Source organism: Salvelinus namaycush, chromosome 16 (genome assembly GCF_016432855.1).
Source record: "Salvelinus namaycush isolate Seneca chromosome 16, SaNama_1.0, whole genome shotgun sequence".
NCBI classification, from domain to species: domain Eukaryota; kingdom Metazoa; phylum Chordata; class Actinopteri; order Salmoniformes; family Salmonidae; genus Salvelinus; species Salvelinus namaycush.
Genome location: NC_052322.1, coordinates 12,144,367 through 12,170,031, shown reverse-complemented (window position 1 = coordinate 12,170,031; position 25,665 = coordinate 12,144,367). Strand labels below are relative to the sequence as shown.

General features: G+C 45.0%; 1 protein-coding gene across 4 annotated transcripts in view; it reads right to left on the bottom strand.

Moving 5' to 3' along the window:
• LOC120060621 (sodium channel protein type 8 subunit alpha-like) overlaps positions 1-25,665 on the bottom strand; it is an 83,748-nt gene that overhangs the window by 13,439 nt on the left and 44,644 nt on the right. For all 4 annotated transcript variants that reach the window (XM_039010002.1, XM_039010005.1, XM_039010001.1 and 1 more), the window contains exons 9-19: positions 21,037-21,243; positions 19,923-20,210; positions 16,899-17,189; positions 14,653-14,788; positions 12,617-12,855; positions 10,315-10,488; positions 9,577-9,933; positions 8,844-9,317; positions 7,142-7,262; positions 6,767-6,921; positions 4,949-5,122 (exon numbers count right to left, since the gene is read on the bottom strand). In XM_039010002.1, coding sequence (XP_038865930.1) covers positions 4,949-5,122; positions 6,767-6,921; positions 7,142-7,262; positions 8,844-9,317; positions 9,577-9,933; positions 10,315-10,488; positions 12,617-12,855; positions 14,653-14,788; positions 16,899-17,189; positions 19,923-20,210; positions 21,037-21,243 — 2,616 coding nt within the window. The remainder of the gene's footprint in view (positions 1-4,948; positions 5,123-6,766; positions 6,922-7,141; positions 7,263-8,843; positions 9,318-9,576; positions 9,934-10,314; positions 10,489-12,616; positions 12,856-14,652; positions 14,789-16,898; positions 17,190-19,922; positions 20,211-21,036; positions 21,244-25,665) is intronic.

Below are 25,665 nucleotides of genomic sequence, written 5' to 3'. Positions count from 1 at the left end.
CGTAAGACTTTAAGGAGGACGGGAGGGGGGTGGGGGTTGGGTCGAGGGAGGGAGGGGGGAGAGGGGGTGGGGGTATGTCACACTTTGTTGTCAAACATTGACAGCTTGGGAGGGGATTGTCGGCCCCCGTACCATACGACCATCCCAAGTGCATCTTGGGAAATGTAGGCCACTGTACGGTCGTAGTACAGTACGGCCATCCTCCCAAGTGTTGGTTCACACCGCAACAATGAACACACTGCAGCTCTGTGCATCACAACCCTGTTGGCTCGGGCTGAAGCCGAGGGTTGTGGGTAAAGATGGGGGTGGGGAGGGGCGTGGTAGAGCCATCAATATACAGAGTTTGGTGAAGTGTTCTGATAGAACCCCGAAGTGGCACCAAACTCCCCACCTACCTATATTGTAGTGTATATCAATGGCTCTGGGTCGTGGGTTACATTGGAGTCAGTCAGTCCATAGAGGGGACACTAACTCTGTGGGGTACATATAGGACTTCAATTAGATTTAGGTAGAATTTGTTCTACCAGAATCAACACTGAAGGTAAGGTGTCTTGTGTTTTACATGATTGTTTTGTAAGCTACGGTATGTTTTAGGTTAGTGTTAACTATATTCTACTGCAGTTACTACTGTACATAAAACAGCACCATATCTGGAACATGTTTGACATTAACAATGACTGAAAATAGTTAGCAAAAAGACTGTAATTAATTCAAGTTGATTATTCCTTAGGGAATTACTGTGTAACAATGTCATTTTAAAGGCATGAAAAGGAAGTAACTGTACTAAAATGAGATCGGTATAACATGCCTTCAACTCTGACAATGGCTGATGCCAATCAATACAGCCTATTGTAAAGTCAAGCATACTGTGACCGTAAAGGCCAAAACACACCATGACTACCAACAGCTAAAAACAGCGGGCGGCCGTCATTTTCTGTTCATTTCGAGTCTACATATTGTATCACCACCGTTCGTTGACACCCAGCAGGTGTTTGCTAACAGTGCACGGCCACCCGCTGCTTTTCGCCGGTTGTCTTTTCGGTGCGTCTCAGCAGTGTTTGTTCGGTGTTTAAGAATAGAAGGGTCAACCACGGAAATACATAGAGAATCACAGGATCTCTATGGGGTCAACAGTCACATTCTCATACTGTATCATCTCCAGTGGCGGCTGGTGGCACTTTAAATTGGAGGACGGGCTCACGGTAATGGCTGGAACGGAATGGAATAGTATCAAACACGTATTCCATCAATGTGTTTGATACCATTCCATTCCAGCTATTACTATCAGCCGTCCTCCCCTCACCAGCCTCCACTGATCATATCTAACCTCCAACCATTAGGGGTTAGATAGAACTCCTGTCAGACAAAGATGGCTTGGGCTGGACCATACAAACAGTGTGTCGGCGACTGTTGAGAGGTGGTTAGTTCAAGGACAGAGGTAAGAATTCAAAAACACACAGAAGAGAGCTTCTTCATCTTTCCAATGACAAGGTAATAACCAAGGTCATTGGCCAAATCTGACCATCGAAGCAGGATTTCCACACCACAGATAGAGTTCAGTCAGGGGATCATATCTATGCAACATGACATTACTCAATGCCCCTTGCTGAGGCGTCAACTTTAAAGTCTGAAGGAATTTCTCTGCCTGTTTTTATATATATATATATATACACTGCTCAAAAAAATAAAGGGAACACTTAAACAACACAATGTAACTCCAAGTCAATCACACTTCTGTGAAATCAAACTGTCCACTTAGGAAGCAACACTGATTGACAATAAATTTCACATGCTGTTGTGCAAATGGAATAGACAAAAGGTGGAAATTATAGGCAATTAGCAAGACACCCCCAAAAACGGAATGGTTCTGCAGGTGGTGACCACAGACCACTTCTCAGTTCCTATGCTTCCTGGCTGATGTTTTGGTCACTTTTGAATGCTGGCAGTGCTTTCACTCTAGTGGTAGCATGAGACGGAGTCTACAACCCACACAAGTGGCTCAGGTAGTGCAGTTCATCCAAGATGGCACATCAATGCGAGCTGTGGCAAAAAGGTTTGCTGTGTCTGTCAGCGTAGTGTCCAGAGCATGGAGGCGCTACCAGGAGACAGGCCAGTACATCAGGAGACGTGGAGGAGGCCGTAGGAGGGCAACAACCCAGCAGCAGGACCGCTACCTCCGCCTTAGTGCAAGGAGGTGCACTGCCAGAGCCCTGCAAAATGACCTCCAGCAGGCCACAAATGTGCATATGTCAGCATATGGTCTCACAAGGGGTCTGAGGATCTCATCTCGGTACCTAATGGCAGTCAGGCTACCTCTGGCGAGCACATGGAGGGCTGTGCGGCCCCACAAAGAAATGCCACCCCACACCATGACTGACCCACCGCCAAACCGGTCATACTGGAGGATGTTGCAGGCAGCAGAACGTTCTCCACGGCGTCTCCAGACTCTGTCACGTCTGTCACATGTGCTCAGTGTGAACCTGCTTTCATCTGTGAAGAGCACAGGGCGCCAGTGGCGAATTTGCCAATCTTGGTGTTCTCTGGCAAATGCCAAACGTCCTGCACGGTGTTGGGCTGTAAGCACAACCCCCACCTGTGGACGTCGGGCCCTCATACCACCCTCATGGAGTCTGTTTCTGACCGTTTGAGCAGACACATGCACATTTGTGGCCTGCTGGAGGTCATTTTGCAGGGCTCTGGCAGTGCACCTCCTTGCACTAAGGCGGAGGTAGCGGTCCTGCTGCTGGGTTGTTGCCCTCCTACGGCCTCCTCCACGTCTCCTGATGTACTGGCCTGTCTCCTGGTAGCGCCTCCATGCTCTGGACACTACGCTGACAGACACAGCAAACCTTTTTGCCACAGCTCGCATTGATGTGCCATCTTGGATGAACTGCACTACCTGAGCCACTTGTGTGGGTTGTAGACTCCGTCTCATGCTACCACTAGAGTGAAAGCACTGCCAGCATTCAAAAGTGACCAAAACATCAGCCAGGAAGCATAGGAACTGAGAAGTGGTCTGTGGTCACCACCTGCAGAACCATTCCGTTTTTGGGGGTGTCTTGCTAATTGCCTATAATTTCCACCTTTTGTCTATTCCATTTGCACAACAGCATGTGAAATTTATTGTCAATCAGTGTTGCTTCCTAAGTGGACAGTTTGATTTCACAGAAGTGTGATTGACTTGGAGTTACATTGTGTTGTTTAAGTGTTCCCTTTATTTTTTTGAGCAGTGTATATATATATATATATATATATATATATATATATTACTGTTAAAGCAACCAACCGTGAATTATCATTCCCATAACTAATCAATTCAATGGTCCTGGATTAATTTAGAATGAATTAATCAACTTAGAATTAAATAACGGAATTAAAGAAATTCCACTGTTCCAAAGACTGTCAAGAGTTGTGTCACAGAAGGGGCAGAGAATGAGCAATAACACAGAGATATAAAAGACATCCAGTACATTAAGACATACAGTAGATTACACTGTAGACAGGTCAGAGACACAGCAGAGGACACAGTAGAGACACGGTAGAAGACAGTAGAAGACGCACACCCTGTTGTTGCTGAGCATTGCTTGAATATGTTGATCAATAATCCTGGTTATTGATTGGCTGATTGATTCCAATGTGTGCTGCTGCTTAGCTACCAGCATTCACATTCCAATATCATTGTCATCAAATTTGAATCATTTTTCTTACCGCTGTTATGTCCTAAAACAATAGAATTGGTTTCCATTTGCACATGATGGGAAACAGAGAGCGCACAATTCCTTGCTTCATCGCACACGAAGGTACATAATAGCCAAACTCACAAACAGAGAATTGCCGTTCATATTCAAGCATTGCAGATTGACAAGAAACCAAGTAAACAGAGAGAGAGAGAGAAATTGCTTCATGGAGATGCAAGTGGTGAGAGACATAGATTCACTTAAAATTGATGGACTAACTCATGGTATAGTAAACATTTCCATGTTCTCTTGGGATATGGATATTGGATATTGTAAGATTGATGTATCCTACACTTTCTGTTAATGTGAATATCATCATGTCTTCTCACCCATTGCGTAACATGAAGTTGCTGTTCGTTTACTACTCTATCTATCCTCCCAACCCTACCATACCACACCACACCCTGTTAGACAGAAGCCTATGTTAGGAATCACTGTACCGAATACCTATATAAGGGATAACTTAAAGTAATTGTCCAGTGATAATCTCACTTTTAAAAACACATCATCTGTTAACTCATACTCAAATCGAGATGTTGACTCGTCCTATACTCATATTTGTTGCCAAAGCATAAATTAGAGGAAAAAAACTCAAACTTGTATGACAAACAGACCGTTTAAAAAATGTTTTCTATTTCCTCATAGAGTATGACATACAGTAATGTTTTTGTCTGAGACGTCTCATTGGCTGAACTGGCCAATCACCTGTTAACTAGTCATAAAAAACATTTATTTATTGACAGGTATACGCCCACACCATTCTGTTGTTGGTGTACGCCCACACCATTCAAACACAGAAAAGCTGCTTTTTAACATACTTAATTTTAAAAAATTGGAAGGAAAACTATTTCACTCATATTGTAATTAATTATAGATCATATTTCATAGAAATCTGGAAACACTGGACAGCTACTTTAACAGTGTACTGTGTGACTGAAAGCACGCCTTAGGCCCTATATATAATATATGGAATATATCTATTTTTACATAAAAATGTGTGTTTTTCACTGTAACTCTACATGACAGGCAGTGTTTTAGAATGTACACAGTATAGTATGTTGCTTCAACAGAGTGTGGTTGCCATAGAAATAGAATTCCTAGAATGGGCCTCCCTATTCAAGTCAATTCTATTTCTATGATCCTAGCCTCCTATCCTGCCTATACAAAATGGCTACCAAATCTACCGTAAAGAACCAGAAAATGTTACTTACATCGACAATAAAGAAGTCGAGCCAGCACCAGGCGTTGGTGAAGTACTTGTGGAATCCGTAGGCGACCCACTTGAGCAACATCTCTAGGATAAAGATGTATGTGAACACACTGTCGGCGTATTCCAAGATGGTCCTGATGGTCTTCCTCTGCTGGATGTACACATCCTCAAAAGCCTGGTGGTGGGGGGTAGCACATACACGGTTAGCTTCAGCTGAATTGGGGGGTAAATGAACACGCTCTGTGATTGATGAATTTATTGATCGATTTTAAATACATAGCCTATAATTTGCCTCAGCCAAATAAGTACAACAATGAATATATAATAAATCATGGAGGATTAGAAACACAATAAAGTCAACAGACTATTTACATTAAAAGTGATTAAAATGTATACAACAACGGTTCTGTTGCTCAATCACGACAAAAAAAATATTTAAAATTCCCAGGAAAAATGTAGCATTGATTGCACTATTCGGTTCCTGCTGATTTGACGTCATGCCTGAGGACATAGCTCCCTTGGCACCAGAAATAGATTCCCCCCGCCTATCCTATCTGATAAATCACACAGTCCATTAGATCCCCTCTCAGATAAATGGTACAGTCCATTAATCACAGAGAGAGTCCATATGTGTCTCAAATGGCAGCCTATTCCCTAAGTAGTACACTACTTTTGGTCAAAAGTAGTGCACTATAAAGGGAATAGACTGCCATTTGGGACACATACTCAGTCAGGCTCTGCTCTGATGCTCCTGCCTGGACCCTCCCCCCCACTCTCCTTAGAACAGTGACTGGCTGAGATGCTCCTGCCTGGCCCCTACCCCAACCCTTCTTAGTACAGTGACTGGCTGTGATGCTCCTGCCTGACCCATCCCCCCCACCGTTCTTAGTACAGTGACTCTCTGAGATGCTCCTGCCTGGCCCATCTCCCCACCCTCCTTAGAACAGTGACTGGCTGAGATGCTCCTGCCTGGCCCCTACCCACACCCTCCTTAGAACAGTGACTGGCTGAGATGCTCCTGCCTGGCCCCTACCCCAACCCTTCTTAGTACAGTGACTGGCTGTGATGCTCCTGCCTGACCCATCCCCCCCACCCTTCTTAGTACAGTGACTCTCTGAGATGCTCCTGCCTGGCCCCTACCCACACCCTCCTTAGAACAGTGACTGGCTGAGATGCTCCTGCCTGGCCCATCCCCCCACCCTCCTTAGTACAGTGACTCTCTGAGATGCTCCTGCCTGGCCCATCCCCCCACCCTCCTTAGAACAGTGACTGGCTGAGATGCTCCTGCCTGGCCCCTACCCACACCCTCCTTAGTACAGTGACTGGCTGAGATGCTCCTGCCTGGCCCATCCCCCCACCCTCCTTAGTACAGTGACTCTCTGAGATGCTCCTGCCTGGCCCATCCCCCCACCCTCCTTAGTACAGTGACTCTCTGAGATGCTCCTGCCTGGCCCATCCCCCCACCCTCCTTAGAACAGTGACTGGCTGAGATGCTCCTTCCTGGTCCACCCCCTTACCCTCCTTAGTACAGTGACTGGCTGAGATGCTCCTGCCTGGCCCATCCCCCCACCCTTCTTAGTACAGTGACTGGGCCTGCTGACTGCACCACTCCATGTTTTGTCCTATGTCCTCATGGCAGAGAGAAACACAGCCCTTAAATAGCCAACCTTCTCCACTCACACGCGACCTCCTTTCTGCGTCTGAAATGGCACCCTAACCTATTCTCTAGCGCACAAATTTTGACCAAAGCCTCTCTGTCTCACTGTGTGTGTGAACATGCATTTTTTTGTGTGTGTTAACGTTCCACACTGTGACTTACCAGGGCCCCACTACTGAGTAGGATCATAAAGATAATGACGGTTTCGAACCAGTTATGCTCCACAATTAGATAGCATGTCTTTCTCAGGAACCACCAATATTTTCCCCACCCGTGAGTGATAGGCACGTCGCAGCAAGGATACTTGATAATACACTCTGTACGGAAGGGGACAGGAGCAAACACACAACATCATACCGTTACTAAAACATTGAAAATAATGTACGAATTACAAACTGGGAGGAGAGGGGCAGGGCAGGGAGGGGCACAGGGCGCAAGGGAGTGTCAGGGAGTGGTTTAGGGCAGGGAGGTCAAGGAGTGGTTCAGAGTGGGGGAGCAGGGAGGGGCGGGGCAAGGAAGAGCAAGGTGCAGTCCTACCAGGTGTCCAACAGTTTTCTGGGTCTAGGTACTCTTCCACAGCCTCCACCACCACCGCCTCCACCTCCACATCAGGCTTGATGTCTATGGTGCTGCCCTCCGATGAGCTGGTGTCGTCCAGCTACACACACAGACAGAGATGCACACACACACACACGCACAGAGATACAGACAGACGCAGAGCGAGAGAGAGGGACAGAGAGCGAGCGACAGAGAGACACACAGACACAAAACACACAGAGAGGACGTGAGAATGACAGGACAAGGGACAGAGGAAATACATCAGCAGCAGCAGGTTGACTGATCAATAGCCCTGTCGGCAGCAACGGCTCTTGGGTTATTGGTACACAGAGAGAGACAGACGAGAGAGAGAGAGACATGACCAACGGCGAAGCCTCTCTCACAGCCATTCATACATACTGCTGCGTGCATTGCAGTGGGTCTCACTTCCTGTCTCAATGTATAAATAGCTACCTCCCTGAGGCTTCATATAGGTAGACAGACAGATGACGATACAGAAATTAAAGGATGATGAAGAAGAAGATGTAGACATAGTCCTGGGGCTAAGATACATTCTGGTCATACACATAATGAGCTGCGTCTACCCATGTCTACATGCGGAGTGTGTGATCTGTCATACTCGACGTGTTCTAATTGACCTTGAGTAAACACATGCCATGACTAGCAGAGTACCAATGACCTGGTTGTAATTCACCTGGACTTTACATTACATCAGAGAGCGCTAGATTTTAAACGAGAGCCTCCAATGAACGATTCAAGTTGACTTAAACGCTAAACTACCGTAATAATAAGCAAACGATGAGACTTAACTGTAAATATAAAAACCACAGCAGCTGACTGCAATTCCTAACATGATGATATGCCACAGATTTAAGACGTACTGTAGCCTACAGGGGTGGAATATCAAATAACCATCCACTCCAGCCATACTGCTAAATGTATTAGCAACGTTTTAAGAAAAAAACAAACACCAATCAGCAGATATCCATTTCATCCACGGCTGTAGCCATTACTATATGAGTGTGTGTATATATGAGTAATGGAGTTACATAAGAGCCTTGGGCAGTGGAAACTAATGTTACACTGGTGACCACACCCATGCTTTACAGCCAGGAGACCACAAAACAACAACCATGGAGTAATGCATTACTACAACATTACTACAACATCACCGCAACATTACAATACGATTACCTCAGCATTACCAAAGCATTAATACAACATTACCACAACATTACAATAAGATTACCTCAACATTACCAAAGCATTAATACAACATTACCACAACATTACAATAAGATTACCGCAACATTACCAAAGCATTACTACAACATTACCACAACATTGATACAACATTACCACAGCATTACTACAACATAACCACGTCATTTGGTGACTACAACATTACCCCCATGCAACATAACTACATCGCTGCAACATTACAACATAACCACAACATTACTTACCCCCTGCAAAAATACCACAACATTACTACAACATAATCCTCAAATGACCTCCTGCAACATTACAACAACATCATTATCAAGAGACAAACTATGGGTGTATCTAAAATGGCACCCTGTTCCTGGTCATGCACTACTTTTCATCAGAGCCATATGGATGTACCAGGTTCTCATCATATTCATTAAACATTTGGCTAACTAACTCTCTGTTCACTCACCTCTTTGCTGTTCTCGTTCTCCGACTCGCTACTGAAGTCCTCGGTGTTGAGGTTCTCGAAGTCGGACTCTCCGACCGCGATGGGAACGCACACGGTCAGGTTCGGATTATGGATGAAGGACATGTGGTCCTCGTCGATCATGTACTTCCCGACGCTGCTCCCTATACCACTAGTGGTGCCGTTACCATTCTTGGTGTAGTCCAGGTCGCGGTTGATATCCACACCACTGTGGTTGGCGATACAGTTCAGCTTCTTGTTGTACATGTCGTCTAAAGGTTTCTGTTCATCCTCCACCGGCGGCTTCTTGGTCAAGCTGAGCACCAACTCTGCCAGCTTGATCTTGAACCAGGCGACGCCCTTCTTGATGCGGATGACGGAGATCTGAAGGTTGTTCATCTCTCCGTCGTCATCTGTTGCGGCTAAGTTGTCTGCGCTGAACGAGGACAGCAGCAAGGCAAGGAAAAGGTTCAACACCTATAGGGAGGAGAATCAGGCACACACTGGGTCAGACGTGAGGGTGGATCTGGCATGGCCAACGGAGATGTGTGTACACATGGGACCTGGTATGTGTAGTGTAACGAACCTGCCGTTCATAAGACGGCAAACTGCTCCCAGAGAGTTACGTTTCTTGGGCCAGTGATTACGGTCACCGCCTTCGGTTATGGCGACTGGGGTTTGAGGACCATCAGGAAGGCTAGTATTGTATACAAAGATACACTCTGGGGACACTTACCACCAAGTTCCCGATAACCATGACCATCATGAAGACGATGAGACACATGCCCTGTCCGGCCACCTCCATACAGTCCCACATGGTCTCGATCCACTCCCCACACAGCACCCGGAACACCATCAGGAACGAGTGGAAGAAGTCGTGCATGTGCCAGCGGGGCAGCTTACAGTCCAGGGCGATCTTACACACACAGTCCTTGTAGTTCTTGCCGAACAGCTGCATGCCGACCACGGCAAAGATGAAGACGATGAGCGCTAAGACGAGGGTCAGGTTTCCCAGGGCGCCAACAGAGTTACCGATGATCTTGATCAGCATGTTGAGTGTGGGCCACGACTTGGCCAGTTTAAACACTCTTAGCTGATGGAGAGGGGAGGGAGGAAGAGAGGATGTGAGAATGATGGAAGAAGGGAGAGAGGAAAATACTCATTAGCAGCTGGGGTTTGAGTGATCAATAGTTCTGGTTGCGGTAAGGGCTCTTGGGGTATTGGTAGGGTAATTGATAGAGCAGAAGCAGTAATTATGAAAACTAGCAGTACACAGACTAGTAAGGCAGTATATACAGTAAGTTGTATTGCATACAAGTAAATGTATCACTACAACAGACAGTGCTGTAGTTGAGCAACACCATGTAATCATTCAGCACGTGAATCAATGCACGCTGTGGAATTGATATGATTGGTGTGCACAACTGACAGACACGTACATTTGGCGGGAGGGCGGGGCTAAAAGAGAGATTACCAATCGGAATGATCTGAGCACGGACAGACCCTCCACGTCAGCCAATGCCAGCTCCACTAACGATAGGGTCACAATGAAGCCGTCAAAGCAGTTCCACCCTTCCTGGAAGTAGTAGTAGGGATCCATGGCAACCAGCTTGGCAAACATCTCCACAGCAAAGATCCCTGTGAACACCTGGCAGGGACAAATAGAGGTCAGAGGTCAGTTAGAGTAACTGCTATGGAAACATTTACCTTTCAAAGTGACAAACAGAGGTCAGACGTACTGTAGGAACTGGTACTATAATTCTTTTAAAAAGTTAGCGGTGAGCACTACCTTAGATGGAAATTAAGATTAGCCCACTAGCAAGAGGCTAGCACTTACCTCAATTAAGATTCAAGAACGCTTTCTGGAGTCTCTTTCAATGCATTTCCAATGTCTCGATGGCGTGTGTTTCTCTGTCTAAAGATGACCCTTGTGTAGGCTGCCTTCAAAATGTGCAAAACTAGCTCCTTTAGGACAGTGACATTTTCATCACAGGACAGACATTTGGCTAGCAGAATGTCACCTAAGCTAGTAGAAATTGTGGTTTACTAGTCAGTGCTCAAAATCCTTACTCTCCATCCCTTACAGCTGCTCTGAAGTCAGTAAGGCCATTGTGACACCTCTGTGTTCTGCTAATGAATCTAATAAATGGCTGAAGGTCATAGTTAATCATGGAGTCAGCTGATGCAACACCCTGGGTGTCAAGGCGTGGCCGGGCAGTGTTTGTGTGTGTGTGTGTGCGTGAGAGCATTTGTGTGTGTGAAGATGACTCATGCTTCAAGGTTATACCCAACCCATGAATGAAAATACCTCTAACAGAACACACACACTGCCCGATGCTGAATATCACTAATAATTTCACAACAAACACACACTGGTCTAATATGTAAAAGACTGATCTCACAATTTACGGAAAGTGATACATTTTCCAACTGCTGTAAATTGATCAAACCGCTAATATCAATATCATAACCACACCACAGAAAGAGAGACTATGTTCTACTGATATGCTATCCATGCTAACAACATGAACTAGTAGCTTTAGCTAACATGCTAACTAGACAGTGAAATCCTATGTGCATCAGCTCTACTTTTACTGTGTTTCTGTGGAAATTCTAATAGCATCCATGATAACAGCATCAGTTGCTTTAGCTTTAGCTTGCATTAGCTAGTAGGCTTAAGGCCCTAAGCAATATGCTGAAACCGTATGTGCAGCTCAGGAATTTGACTCAGTTTCTGTAGAAATGCTAATTGTAAAAAGGGCCAGGTTGGGATTTCAGAAAAAAAGAGCCGTTCTTCAGGCACCATTTTAGGGGAGCTCATCGATCAGGCAGCATCAAATATTAATGTGGGCCACCCACCAGCCTGGCATGCAGCACAGAGACAGAGCAGGCAGCGTGAAGCAGATTGCTGCCTGGGACAAGGAAATAGCAGCACAGAAGAATCATATGATAAGAGAGGGGGGGTTGAGAGGAAGGAAAAAGTACAGAGAGAGACTCCTACAGTATACAGACCAGCTCCATGTAAGAAATGGGGAGAGAGGAGGGGGGAGAGAAGGAGAGGAGCAGAGAGGAGAAAGACACAAGGAAGATGTGTATAGATACAGGGACACTGTAGGTAGGGGGTCCGGGAACGTTTTCATTTAGCTTTGAATAGCCAATGAAAGAACTGCCAATTATGTGTACCAAAATAACACAGCTCTCTCAGCAGACGACAAGCGAATAGATCTTATAATAAGAGGAGATGTCATTGTCAACCACGACAAGGACGAGATAACGATCAAATGCCAGATTCTGTTCAGTTTTTTAATGAACCCACTATCAATGATGGGATATACAATGGAAACGAGACAGAGAGTTGAGAGAGAGAGAGAGAGGCCTGGGGTGGTCACATCGTGGTCTAGCTTGCAGTTAGTGTCGCCGCCCCCAGGTGCACACATATGAATCTGTCTGACACACACACTCTCCTCCTGTCTTTCCCGTCCCCTCTACTGACTGTCCTATCAAGTGGGTTGAATTATATGAGCTAAATACTAGAAAGTGTCTAATGTTACCGTATACTTTCTAAGTTAATAACATACAAATACTATGTAAGTACTAACTTAAAGTACCAGCTTAAAGTACTTTTTAAAGTGGCACTCCACCACTTTTGTAACCTCATATTCATCATCTACAGCGCCATACCAGTGTCTACATGTGAATATGAGGTTAAAAAAATGCCTCTATAAGTACCAGCTTATAACGGCTGTCAAATATCACAAAAAAAAAGAGATCCTCACCAGGTTTCCCACAGACAGCACCTCCTCAAAGTGCGGGGTCATGGGGTAGTGCTCCATGGCCATGAAGAGGGTGTTGAGGACGATACAGATGGTGATGGCCAGGTCCACGAAAGGGTCCATGACGATCAGGTTGACAATCTCCTTGATCTTCAGCCAGATGGGACAACACTCCCAGATGAGGAAGATGTTGGAGAACTTATACCAGCAAGGTGGACAACTACGCTGAGACTCCTCCAGTTCTGAGAAAATTGATTAAGAGACCACGCCAGGAAAGGAATATATCAAAAATCCAAATAATAGAATAGTCTCCAACAGCGCAAATCCTGTCCCCGCCCACCTGGCGCTACAGCCATTCTTAAGGAAACACTCAAAGTATTTGAAAGAAAACAGAGATACATGTTATAAAATAATAATAATATGTCCTGTTTATGTAATAATAATATGTATGTCATGCATTGTCTGTAAGTACAAGAATGACAAGCAATAGTTTTAGAACACCTACTCATACAAGTGTTTCTCTTTATTTGTAATATTCTCTACATTGTAGAATAATAGTGAAGACAACAAAACTATGAAATAACACATATGGAATCATGTAGTAACCAAAAAAGTGTTAAACAAATCAAAATATATGTTGTATTTTGAGATTCTTCAAATAGCCACCCTTTGCCTTGACAGCTTTGCACACTCTTGGCATTCTCTCAACCAGTTTCATGAGGTAGTCATCTGGAATGCATTTCAATAAACAGGTGTGCCTTGTTAAAAGTTAATTTGTGGAATTTCTTTCCTTCTTAATGCGTTTGAGCCAATCAGTTATGTTGTGACAAGATAGGGGGGTATACAGAAGATAGCCCTATTTGGCAAAATACCAAGTACATATTATGGCAAGAACAGCTCAAATAAACAAAGAGAAATGACAGTCCATCATTACTTTAAGACATAAAGGTCAGTCAATAAGGAAAATTTGTCATTTGGTCTGGAGTCCAAATTGGAGATTTTTGGTTTCAACAGCCGTGTCTTTGTGAGACGCGGTGTGGGTGAACGGATGATGTTCGCATGTGTGGTTCCCACCGTAAAGCATGGCGGAGGAGAAGTTATGGTGTGGGGGTGCTTTACTGGTGACACTGTCTGTGATGTATTTAGAATTCAAGGCACACTTAACCAGCATGGATACAACAGCATTCATCTGGTAGGACTATCATTTGTTTTTCAACAGGACAATGACCCAACACACCTCCAGGCTGTGTAAGGGCTATTTGACCAAGAAGGAGAGTGATGGAGTGCTCTATCAGATGACCTGGCCTCCTCAATCCCCCGACCTCAACCCAATTGAGATGGTTTGGGATGAGTCGGACCACAGAGTGAAGGAAAAGCAGCTAACAAATGCTGAGCACATGTGGGAACTCCTTCAAGAATATTGGAAAAGCATTCCAGGTGAAGCTGGTTAAGAGAATGCCAAGAGTGTGCAAAGCTGTCATCAAGGCAAAGGGTGGCTATTTGAAGAATCTCAAATATAAAATATAATTTGCTTTGTTTAATACTTTTTTAGTTTCTACGTGATTCCATGTGTTATTTCATGTTATTTCATAGTTTTGACGTCTTCACCATTATTCTACAATGTAGAAAATAGTACAAATAAAGAAAAACTCTTGAATGAGTAGGTGTTCTAAAACGTTTGACCGGTAGTGTATATAGATATAGATATAGGAGATGTAGAACTGTTCGTCCAACGAGAGAGAAGGGCACCTCAGTTGAATCCCGTTTGGGGATCAATAAAGTCTTAACGTAAAAATCGTATCTTATCTTAAATCAGTTAGAAAAGGAAATAGCGAAATCGAAAGAACTGTTCGTCCCAAAAAAAAGGGTGTCTAAGGTGAGAGCCTGTTTTGACTAAGAAACTACAGGAAGTACGATCTGCCTTTCTTCGACATCAGATTTGAAACTTTTGGTTTACACTGTCAGCTGAAAACAAAAGAGCATGGAAATAGCTAGTTAGTGTAGGGAAATTAATAGTATGAATAGTATAGGGACAGTACCCTCCACTAGTGTGTTGGTGATGACGCTCATGACACTGTTGGCCCGCTCTTTCCTTCCGAAGGAGGTATTGAGCTGGTCCACAGACACCATCAGGGAACCAGACAGCTTCTTCTTCACCTCAACCTCAGTAGTGGGCTGCCAGGAGGAAGAAGAAGAATCAAGCACTGATGGTAGTCAAACCATGAACACCATCCCACAGCGCCATCGCTGGCCAGGGAGGGATGTGCACTTGTAACAACACTGGATTGGAAGGAGGGGTTAGGCCCATATTGGAGGTTGGTCATTCTTTGGTTGGCACAGCGGATAGTACTGTATTTGTCTTGTTGTTGCTAGAGGTTGAGAATATGTTGTGTCTAGAAACATGCAGGTCATACGCAGCCAGAGTGGGAGCAGTGGTATGGGGATATTTGACTGTTACATAATACTTGAATAAGAATGTAATATTCCGATATTGAGCAGGGAAGTGTTTTGTATTTGTGTGTGTATGTATTAACGGTGTGACTTACCTATTCTCTGAAACTTGTAAAATAGGTTCCAACCACCATTACATCACACCCATTCTAACTAAATGTCCCCCTGCCTAAATGTTCCAATGCTGCCACTTTGACCGTGTCCGAATACCCGTACTTGCGCTCTCAATAGTAGGCTGATTGGGTGTAAGAAAATGGAACGTTTTAAAGTATGTGACATTTTGAAAATGTTGTATGGTTTAAATGCCAGGATGTCATACTAATTTCGCCTTTTATCTAGTAGAATTCGCGGCAACACTATTGAGGAAGAAAAGCGCCTTTTCAGACCCACGTGTGTTTAACAACAGCTGATAATCAGATAAGAGGACGCGCTCTACCAAAATGAAGGAATGACGGGAAACAACGCATTTGCGCATTAGATGACGCCTTCTCAGTATGGGTGAGCCTAGTATGTTGACATTTGTTGCTTACTGCATACATTTATTCTAAACAGTACGTTCTAAACAGTATGTAGTATGATTAGTGCACAGTATGCTGTTTTATTAAGTAGTAGGCAAGAAAGATTTCGGACACAGCCTTTTTTCTACTTTCCAAGCATTATCCTATCCCTAACCCCATCAATACTCAGAACTCCACACTATCTGATAGTAATCCATTTTCTATTTGACCCTGAAATATCACCTTCAAGTCCTGTAACAAATCCTGTAGCATTTGAGGAGAACATAGAGGGAAGAGTAGTCTGGTTACTGTAGGAGAACACTAGGAGAACACAGGGGCAACACTATTCGGATTGCGGTCGTTCCAGTCGTCATGCATTGAGCATGCACCAAGTCAAAGAGTAGGAGAGGATAGGATAGACATCATAGCCACTAGTTTGGTTGTTATCATGCTGTCTAATTCAGAAACATTGTACAAGACCTGGTAGAAGGGCAGGTCAAACTACCATGCTGCTTACTAGCAAGAGAGAAAGATTGGTTTGGTTTTTTTCGTTTTCTTTGTTTTGGTTTGCTCACTGTTGATTGTTTGAAAAGGAAGGAAATATTTCCTATATTTTGAAGAGGGTTTTTACTTACAATGACTGTTATATGTGGTTGTTTATACCTATCTTAGTGTGAATGCACTGACTGTACGTCGCTCTAAGATAAGACAGTTTGCTAAATGACTCAAATGTTAAAGGGATAGTTAAAGATTTTGGCAATTAAGCCCTTTTTTTCTACTTACACAGAGTCAGATGAACTCATGGATACCATTATGTCTCTGTGTGCAGTTTGAAGGAAGTTGAAGGTAGTTTCTGGAGCCATTACTAACTAGCATGAGTGCAATGACTGGAAGTCTACAGGAGCAAGGGCCTTGTTGCCAAAATCTCAAACTATCCCTTTAATGTCAATGTAATGTAACACCGTTTGGAGTGAGAAAATGAAAACGTTGAGATATAAAACAACAGTATGCTGGAAGTCACTGAAAACCCCAGTTATAAAGTAACAATAAGAACATGTTCTTCTGATAAAGTAAACTAAAGTTTCTCTATTTTGCTTCTTTGGGTTGGGGGGCAGCATATCATACACGAGACACTAGGAGCAGGGGAGGAGGGCGAGCGCAGATAGCGCAGACATACGGACTTGCAAAGAAAAAAGTTGAGAAGAGAGACAGAGAGAATAAGAAAGTGAGGGAAGAGAGAAAGTTGAGAAAGAGGGGGCCATGCCTAGACGAGACGGGTCTGAGTTACTCATTGACTTCCTTACACTGTCGTCAGCAGATGCCTTATCTATTTTCACCTCAGGCAGAAGGCGTCCGCCGGTCCCCGGACTGATCAGCGACACCACGCCGTTGCAGTCCACCGTTGAGTTCCTCTTCCCGCCGCCGTGGTGGTAGCCCGTGTAGCTGCTCCGCCGGTACGGGCTGAACAGGGAGTCCCGCCTCTCCTCGCACTCCTCCACAGTGCTATGCTCGTCATCGGCGAACTCATTCTCCGAGCCCACGTCCTTGCCGCGGCCCTTGAAGCTGAAGATGCTGCTCTTGCTGTTGTGCCTCGACAGGAACGGCGAGCCTGGGATACTGAGGAGGGACTGCAAGGGACAAGAAGACAATGAGATGAGGAGAGGAGAGGAAACGAGAGGAGAGGAGAGAGATTGATGTAGCTGTGTAAAACTCCTGACACAAAGCATACAAAAGAGCACTGAAGGTCGTGGGTTGAATCCCCACAACCACCTTTCCAACTATCTGTCCTCCTGCCTTACGTCTTTATCTGTTTAAGTACTGTCTACATCAGGGATCTCCGTCCCGTAGGTTCTCTCTCCAACCCTAATCTAGCGCACCTGATTGTAATAATTAGCTGGTTGACAAGTTGAATCAGGTTAGTTACAACTGGTGTTGGAGTGAAAACCTACAGGAAGGTAGTTGTCCAGGAACAGGGTTGGAGAGCCCTGGTCTAAATGTAGCTTCAAAAATATGAAAGGAAGGTGGAATTCCTATTGAATTACATATGGAATTATAGGATCCCTATGAGAAGTCCAATCTCCTTGAGAGAAGAAAAGAGATGAGGGGGTTGTTTTGAGTCGTTGATTGTGCCATTACTTGGGACAATCCTGGTTGTCATCAATTCTGGGGTCAAAATGAAAGGCAACGTGTGTGTGTGTGTGTGTGTGTGTGTGTGTGTGTGTGTGTGTGTGTGTGTGTGTGTGTGTGTGTGTGTGTGTGTGTGTGTGTGTGTCACTTAGGGAAATGCTGATGGAGAGTGATCAAGTGACCTAGTAAACACAGGGAAATGCATCATAATAATAATAATATTTTGGACTTCTATTTTCAATGATCCAATGCTGCTTTACAATTGTCGAAACTAAACAAAAAACAGAGATCCAAACAAGACAGCGGCAGACTAACAACAGGAAGAAACAGAACATGTAACAAAGAGAAGGGGAGGGGCTTAAAGAAGGGAAAAGATTGTGATGTGTTGCACTTGGGAACGGCAAGGTGGCCTGCTGTGGTGGAACGGAGTGAGCGAGTAGGGTGCTAGGGGAGAAGAAGGTCAGAGAGGTAGGGAGGGGGGGGGGTCAAGGTGACGAAGGGCTTTGTAGGTCAGAAGAAGGATATTGTAGTTCATGCGTCGGGAGACAGGAAGCCAGTGGAGTTCACAGAGGATGGGGGTGATGTGCTGCCAGGACTTAGTGTGCGTGAGGAGTTGGGCTGCAGAGATCTGAACCATTTGGAACTGATGGCGGGAGCTTGAGTAGATGCTGGAGAGTAGTGAGTTGATGCTGGAGAGTAGTGAGTTGATGCTGGAGAGTAGTGAGTTGATGCTGGAGAGTAGTGAGTTGATGCTGGAGAGTAGTGAGTTGCAGTAGTTGAGACAGGAGGTGATGAATGTGTGAATGAGGGTTTCAGCTGCAGGACGGAAGGTTTGAAGAATGAGGATTTGACAGTTTGTTGGATGTAGTGGTCGAAGGAGAGGGTGGAGTCCAGGAGTACGCCAAGGTTGCGTGCAGGGGGAGGGGGGAGAACCAATGGTGTCATCAATGGTGAGAGTGAGGTTGCCAACTTTGCAGAGTGTGGTTTTGGTGCCTATGAGGAGGAGTTTTGTCGCTGTTTAGCTTGAGGAAGTTGTGTTGCATCCAGGTTTTTAATGTGGCAGGATTCAATGTGGGTCAGAGGTGCGTTGAGGAGGGATTTGGTGCACAGGTAGATCTGGGTGTCGTCGGCGTAGGAGTGGAAGTCGAGATTGAAGTGGCGGAGGATCTGACCAAGAGGGAGGATGTAGATGATGAAGAGTAGGGAACCCAGCACAGAGCCCTGGGGAACACCCTGTGTGTCAGCAGCGGAGTCAGAGGTATGGCCATTGAGGGAGATGTAGTGAGTCCAGTTGGTAAGGTATGATTGTAGTCAGTAAAGCGCTGTGCCCTCATACCCAGACCCTCAAGTCTGGTGAGCAGGATTTGATGGTTCACCGTGTCGTATAATCAAATAATTAGGCGACTGACATCCTACCCCAGCAAGGTCAAACACAGGACAGTCAGACAGGAGAAACACACAGCTGAGCCCAACGCTGCATGGGAAAATATTCACTTCCTGCTTCTACTTTGTGTTTTTCTTCTATGGGTACACTCAATATTGTTGCCAGTCTACGCATTGTCGGAACATTGATTTGAATGGGATTCTCCATTGTAGTTATTCTATGGAAATATGAGCTGTTTGCATACGACTGTTCTCACTGTGAACCTGTACTGTATCTGTATCCTCTGTATCTGTATCCTCTGTACTGTATCCTCTTACTAATGTTGCATATAGAATCCTCTTTCATACTACTGTTATATACCTGCTTGAGTACTCATCTGCTTAGCGGGCATATTCTCTAATACTGATGATGACAATGACCAAGATCTCAGACAAAACCTAGTTCTAACACCAATAGAATTCACATGAACGCATGAACGAATACTGCCCTGTGTTGCTGAACAGATACACTAACAGTACCCTATGAAAGATGCCAGAGCAATACAACACTGTGTGACTGCTCTTCTCTCACTGAAACATTCATGTACTCACTGTTAATAATTCAAGCCTTGGATGCATGCTACTGTATCTTTAGCTACAACAAATATACGCACAGTACTGTATATGTTATGATGCTATAAACTGGTTATAACCTTTAGCTACAACCAATATACTTCACACACTGTAGTAGGAGCCTTAAACAGATACATTACAAAGCTCTAAATAGTGTTTATCTGAGTTTATCGCTCAAGGCTAAATTATCTATGGCTCAGAATACATTACACCGTGACCTTCAACCTTCGTCATCTCACCTGGTTCATGATGGAAGACTTTCGACCCAACCGGTTGTCAGGGAAACGGAAGCGGCTCCTCTTGCTGCCGTCGTCTGACTCGGATTTGACGAACTTCTCGCAGTCCCCCTTCTCCTCCCTCTGTGACTGCTCTTTCTGGCGCCACTTCTTCTTGCGGTTGCGCCGCTCCTTGGCGCTCTTGGAACTGAGCTTGGACATCTCTGACGAGCTACAGGACAGGTTCCCCCCACCGTCGTCCTCCGCTACGTCCTCCGACACCGTGCCTGCCGACGTCGCCATGGCGTTGGCCTATCGCAGACCGCCACACCAGGACAGAGAGTGAAAAAAACACCTGTCTGTGTCCAGCCCTCCTGAAGCCTAATTTATACCCTGTGCAAATACGCAACGCACTTAGCTAGCTACTCAAAATGACGATCCTGCATAGTTTCATCAAGATACAAATTGCGGGGCTGCAGCTGCACTTGACTTACTTCACTTACTTGGGGCTGTGGAAGTATGCATCTTTTTGCTAAGCAAGTACGCAGAACGGCCATTTTGCGTAGCTAGGCTTCAGAGACATGGCTGTACAGCTTATATCAGGCTAAACAGATTTAAACTAAGCATATGTGACAGACAGGGTTCGAACCCCGGTTTGCTGTGAGCCAGAAGAGTGCATTAGCCCGCTAAGCCAAAACCTAGGCATTGGCTCAGGAAGCCCATGCAGATCTTCAGGTCTCAGGCAAGGTTACTCACCTCCGTCACAAACACAGTGAGGTATAGGAGCACGGTAACGAACACGGCTCCACTGCTTATATTAGGCACAACAGATTTAAACCAAAGAGACAGTCAAGGATAGGAGTGAAGTATAGTAAGCAGAGACAGTGGCAATAGAAAGACAAGCACATACAGTATACACAGAAAGCTGCTGAGAGACAGACAGACAGTCAGACAGAACTGACAGACAGAACAGAACAGACAGACAGACACTGACCTGTGTGGCCTCCTGCAGAGCCAGTGACAACAGAGACAGAGAAACAAACACAAATGACCAAACACATATGCACTATATTCGGAGAAGGGTGCCATTTCGCAACCTCATAGACATGCTAAGACACAAAGACACTGGGATACTGACCTGTGCAGCCTCTTGCTGGTTCTTGATCTGCTCCAGCATGGCTTTGAACTCAGCCTCTTTTTGCTCGGCCTCCTCCATGGTGGCCTGGTTCTGCTCCTCATAGGCCATGGCCACCACAGCCAGGATCAGATTGACCAGGTAGAAGGACCCCACGAAGATCACCAGCACAAAGAAGATCATGTAGGTCTTCCCTGCTGCCCGCAGGGTCTGGGAGGGGAGAGAGAAGACAACAGAGGATCAGATACACTGATATTTGACCTATAACCACTGACCTCTAAACCAAACAACATCGCTTCCCTGCCATCCTCAGGGTCTGGAAGAGAACAGAGAGTACAGCAGAGCATCAGACACTTGTCACTCATCCAGTCCTCCAGAAGAGGCCGTCACTTTGTTCCCCCTCCTGTACTCAGATCTGGTTCATTCCACTGCTAACTGGCTCATATGACAGGGCTGTGAGGTTCATATTGAGGTAGAGTTAGAGGGCAAAGGTCAGAGGTTATGTATCAGTTACTGAGTAGTCGTGAAGATATCCAGGCTGTGATGAAATTTAGAATCTACTGTAACACTTCCTCACTTCAAACACAATAAATTATATTTAGATTCCCTTCTGCTTACTAGAGCGTGATGCTGATTCGAATGCACTGTCATGTACATTATGTACGATGATAATCAATGATTTATAACTGATTTGAAACTAGGAAGTAGGAATTATTCTTGGGTGTGCCAGCGCCAGAAGCACTTCCATGCACTGACTGCATTTCGCTAGGTTCCCAGTGTGTGTGTGTATTAGTTTCCCAGCATGGGCACAACTCCCCAATATCTGCATTTTGACCTAGTTTTCCAAGCAGTGCAGTGGAAGCACACCCCACCAGCGAGCTAGCGAGCTAGCTAACACAAGCCCAATGATTTCAGTGAATTGGGATGCTATCCCCAGTGGAGAGAGGATTAAGAGGCTCAAGCAGCAGCACAGAGTAGCAGACAAAGAAGACCCCAACATACCTTTAAAAACAGCCTTTAAAAATAGCCCGTCTCTTAAATGTTTCATAATACTATTCAGAATTACATGTATGTATTACATGATCATGGCATGTACTAGTTTTCTATTGTATAAATGCAGTGGCAATATTTCAGTATACTAAAAAAAAGTAGTCCACTTAGAGAATAGGTTGCCATTATGGATGCACCTTTAGTTCCCCTTTCAAAAGAGGGAGTAAAGCATGGTCTGCACTAGGGCCCTTCAAAAGAGGGTGTATGGTCTGTAGGGAGCAGAGTTGAGGCAGAGAGAGAGGACTTCCTGGGTTCTGGCAGAAGCAATTCCCTACCCCATCAATTATGGATGCGGTTTACATGTAGTGCTGGTAAGAATATTCAACACAACACACTGCGACACTCCCCAGCAAGACAGGGTAGGAGCACAAACTGACAAAAGGACAGAAACTCTACTGTTCTCCTGTTTCACACATAGACTTCCCCCCGACATTAGGACAGCAGAGTCCATAAAATAACTAGCTTATCAAGACCGTGACATGTGGTTGTCTCTCAAAGCTATCTTAACATTTTACATTTCAAAAATATTTTTAAATGTTTTACCTTGCTCTGGATAAGCGCGTCTGCTAAATGACCACATTGTAAATGTACTGCAGACCAAATATTCTACACACGCACACACACACCTGAGCCTACTCTGGACACAGTGCATATGATTGGCTGCAATCTTAAAACCTGGTAATGTTTGAGCGGGTAGTTTATGCATGCAAAATCTAAATCCTAGGTTGAACCATAATGGTCTGACAATCTGATACAATACAATGGGAAATCATTTGAGATCATTTCAGATTTTCCTCCTTAGAAAACAAGCACATATTGTACTGTAGTATCTTGATTTAAAACAGGACAGCACAAATATCCTTCTGGAATACAGATGAATGCAAACGGTGACTTGAGTCTCCATATTACAAAGCTCAGATGAGCGAACACTGGCACATGCACAACAGTAGATTTGGAGATCTGACAAAAAAAACGTGTCTGTTCTGAGCTAAGAGAGAAGAAGCCATGTAACCTGCATCCCAAATGGCACCCAATTCCCTATATAGTGCACTACTTTAACCATAGCCCTATGGGCCCTGGTCAAAAGTGGCTCACTATATAGGGAATGAGGTGCCATTTGGGATGCAGACGTAGTCTCCTTGATTGCCCATACTGTTCTCTTCCTTTCCTTCTCCTCCCTCTGACCACTCCTGCCCACTCTTCTCTGTATGACAAAGCCTAAGCGTCTCTTTCCACCATTCCAGAGTGCCTGTATGGCTGAGGAGCTGCATCTCATATGGCACCCTAAATATGCAGTGCACTATGGAATAAGGAGCCACAGTGTGGAAATTAGGCTGTAAAACAGGCAGCATGAGTTGAGCCAGGGGCCACAGTATGGAGATTAGGCTGTAAAAGGCAGTATGAGTTGAGCCAGGAGCCACAGTTTGGAGACTAGGCTGTAAAACAGACAGCATGAGTCAAGCCAGGAGCCACAGTATAGAGATTAGGCTGTAAAACAGGCAGTATGAGTCGAGCCAGGGGCCACAATATAGAGATTAGGCTGTAAAACAGGCAGTATGAGTCGAGCCAGGGGCCACAGTATGGAGATTAGGCTGTAAAACAGGCAGTATGAGTCAAGCAAGGAGCCACAGTGTGGAGATTAAGCTGTAAAAGACAGTATGAGTCGAGCCAGGAGCCACAGTATGGAGATTAGGCTGTAAAACAGGCAGTATGAGTCGAACCAGGAGCCACAGTGTGGAGATTAGGCTGTAAAACAGACAGCATGAGTCGAGCCAGGAGCCACAGTATAGAGATTAGGCTGTAAAACAGGCAGTATGAGTCGAGCCAGGAGCTACAGTATGGAGATTAGGCTGTAAAACAGGCAGCATGAGTCGAGCCAGGGGCCACAGTGTGGAGATTAGGCTGTAAAACAGGCAGCATGAGTCGAGCCAGGAGCCACAGTATAGAGATTATGCTGTAAAACAGGCAGCATGAGTTGAGCCAGGAGCCACAGTGTGGATATTAGGCTATAAAACAGGCAGCCAGAAGCCACAGTATGGAGATTAGGCTGTAAAACAGGCAGTATGTGTCGAGCCAGGAGCCACAGTATGGAGATTAGGCTGTAAAACAGGCAGCATGAGTCGAGCCAGGAGCCACAGTGTGGAGATTAGGCTGTAAAACAGGCAGCCTGAGTCGAGCCAGAAGCCACAGTGTGGAGATTAGGCTGTCAAACATGCAGCAGAAGTTGAGCCAGGAGCCACAGTGTGGAGATTAAATTGCTGAGCTGTAAAACAGGACAAATTGAGCTAAGAGCCATAGTATGAATATGAGAACGCTGAGCTGCAAGACAGCATGAGTCGATCCAAGAGCCACAATATGGAAATGAAGCAGCTAGGCTGCAAGACAGTGCGAGTTGAGCCAGGAGAACACAGTATTTATATTAGACTGGAGGATGGGGAGTCTTTCTGTCATACAGTAGCAGGTGGAAGGTGGGAGGGATATCTTTCTCTTGACAGGAATCCAGTGTTCTCTACTAACGGATGTCATTGCATGTGTCTGAAATGGCATCCAATACCTATATGTAGTGCACTACTATTGGCCAGTGCCAATGAGGCTCTGGGCAAAAGTAAAGTGCACCAAAAACAAAAATATTGGTGGGTGATTATATATGTTCTATTGTAAATGTTTTTTTGTTGCATATTCCACTCTCCTTGAGACACCAGGTGCTTCTACACCTGCATTGCTTGCTGTTTGGGGTTTTAGGCTGGGTTTCTGTACAGCACTTTGAGATATCAGCTGATGTAAGAAGGGCTATATAAATACTTTGCTTTCGTCAAAGATTCCTCCATTTGCAGCAATTACAGTCTTGCAGACCTTTGGCATTCTAGTTGTCAATTTGTTGAGGTAATCTGAAGAGATTTCACCCCATGCTTCCTGAAGCACCTCCCACAAGTTGGATTGGCTTGATGGGCACTTCTTACGTACCATACGGTCAAGCTGCTCCCACAACAGCTCAATAGGGTTGAGATCCAGTGACTATGCTGGCCACTCCATTATAGACAGAATACCAGCTGAGTGCTTCATCCCTAAATAGTTCTTGCATTGTTTGTAGCTTTCGGTCATTGGGTCATTGTCCTGTTGTAGGAGGAAATTGGCTCCAATTAAGCGCCGTCCACAGGGTATGGAATGGCGTTGCAAAATAGAGTAATAGCCTGCCTTCTTCAAGATCCCTTTTACCCTGTACAAATCTCCCACTTTACCACCACCAAAGCACCCCCAGACCATCATATTGCCTCCACCATGCTTGACAGGTGGCGTCAAGCACTCCTCCAGCATCTTTTTATTTTTTCTGCATCTCACGAATATTCTTCTTTGTGATCCGAACACCTCAAACTTAGATTTGTCTGTCCATAACAGTTTTTTTCCAATCTTCCTCTGTCCAGTGTCTGTGTTCTTTTGCCAATTTTAATCTTTTATTGGCCAGTCTGAGATATGGCTTTTTCTTTGCAACTCTGCCTAGAAGAGCATCCCGGAGTCGCCTCTTCACTGTTGATGTTGAGATGTTGGTGTTTTGCGGATACTATTTAATGAAGCTGCCAGTTG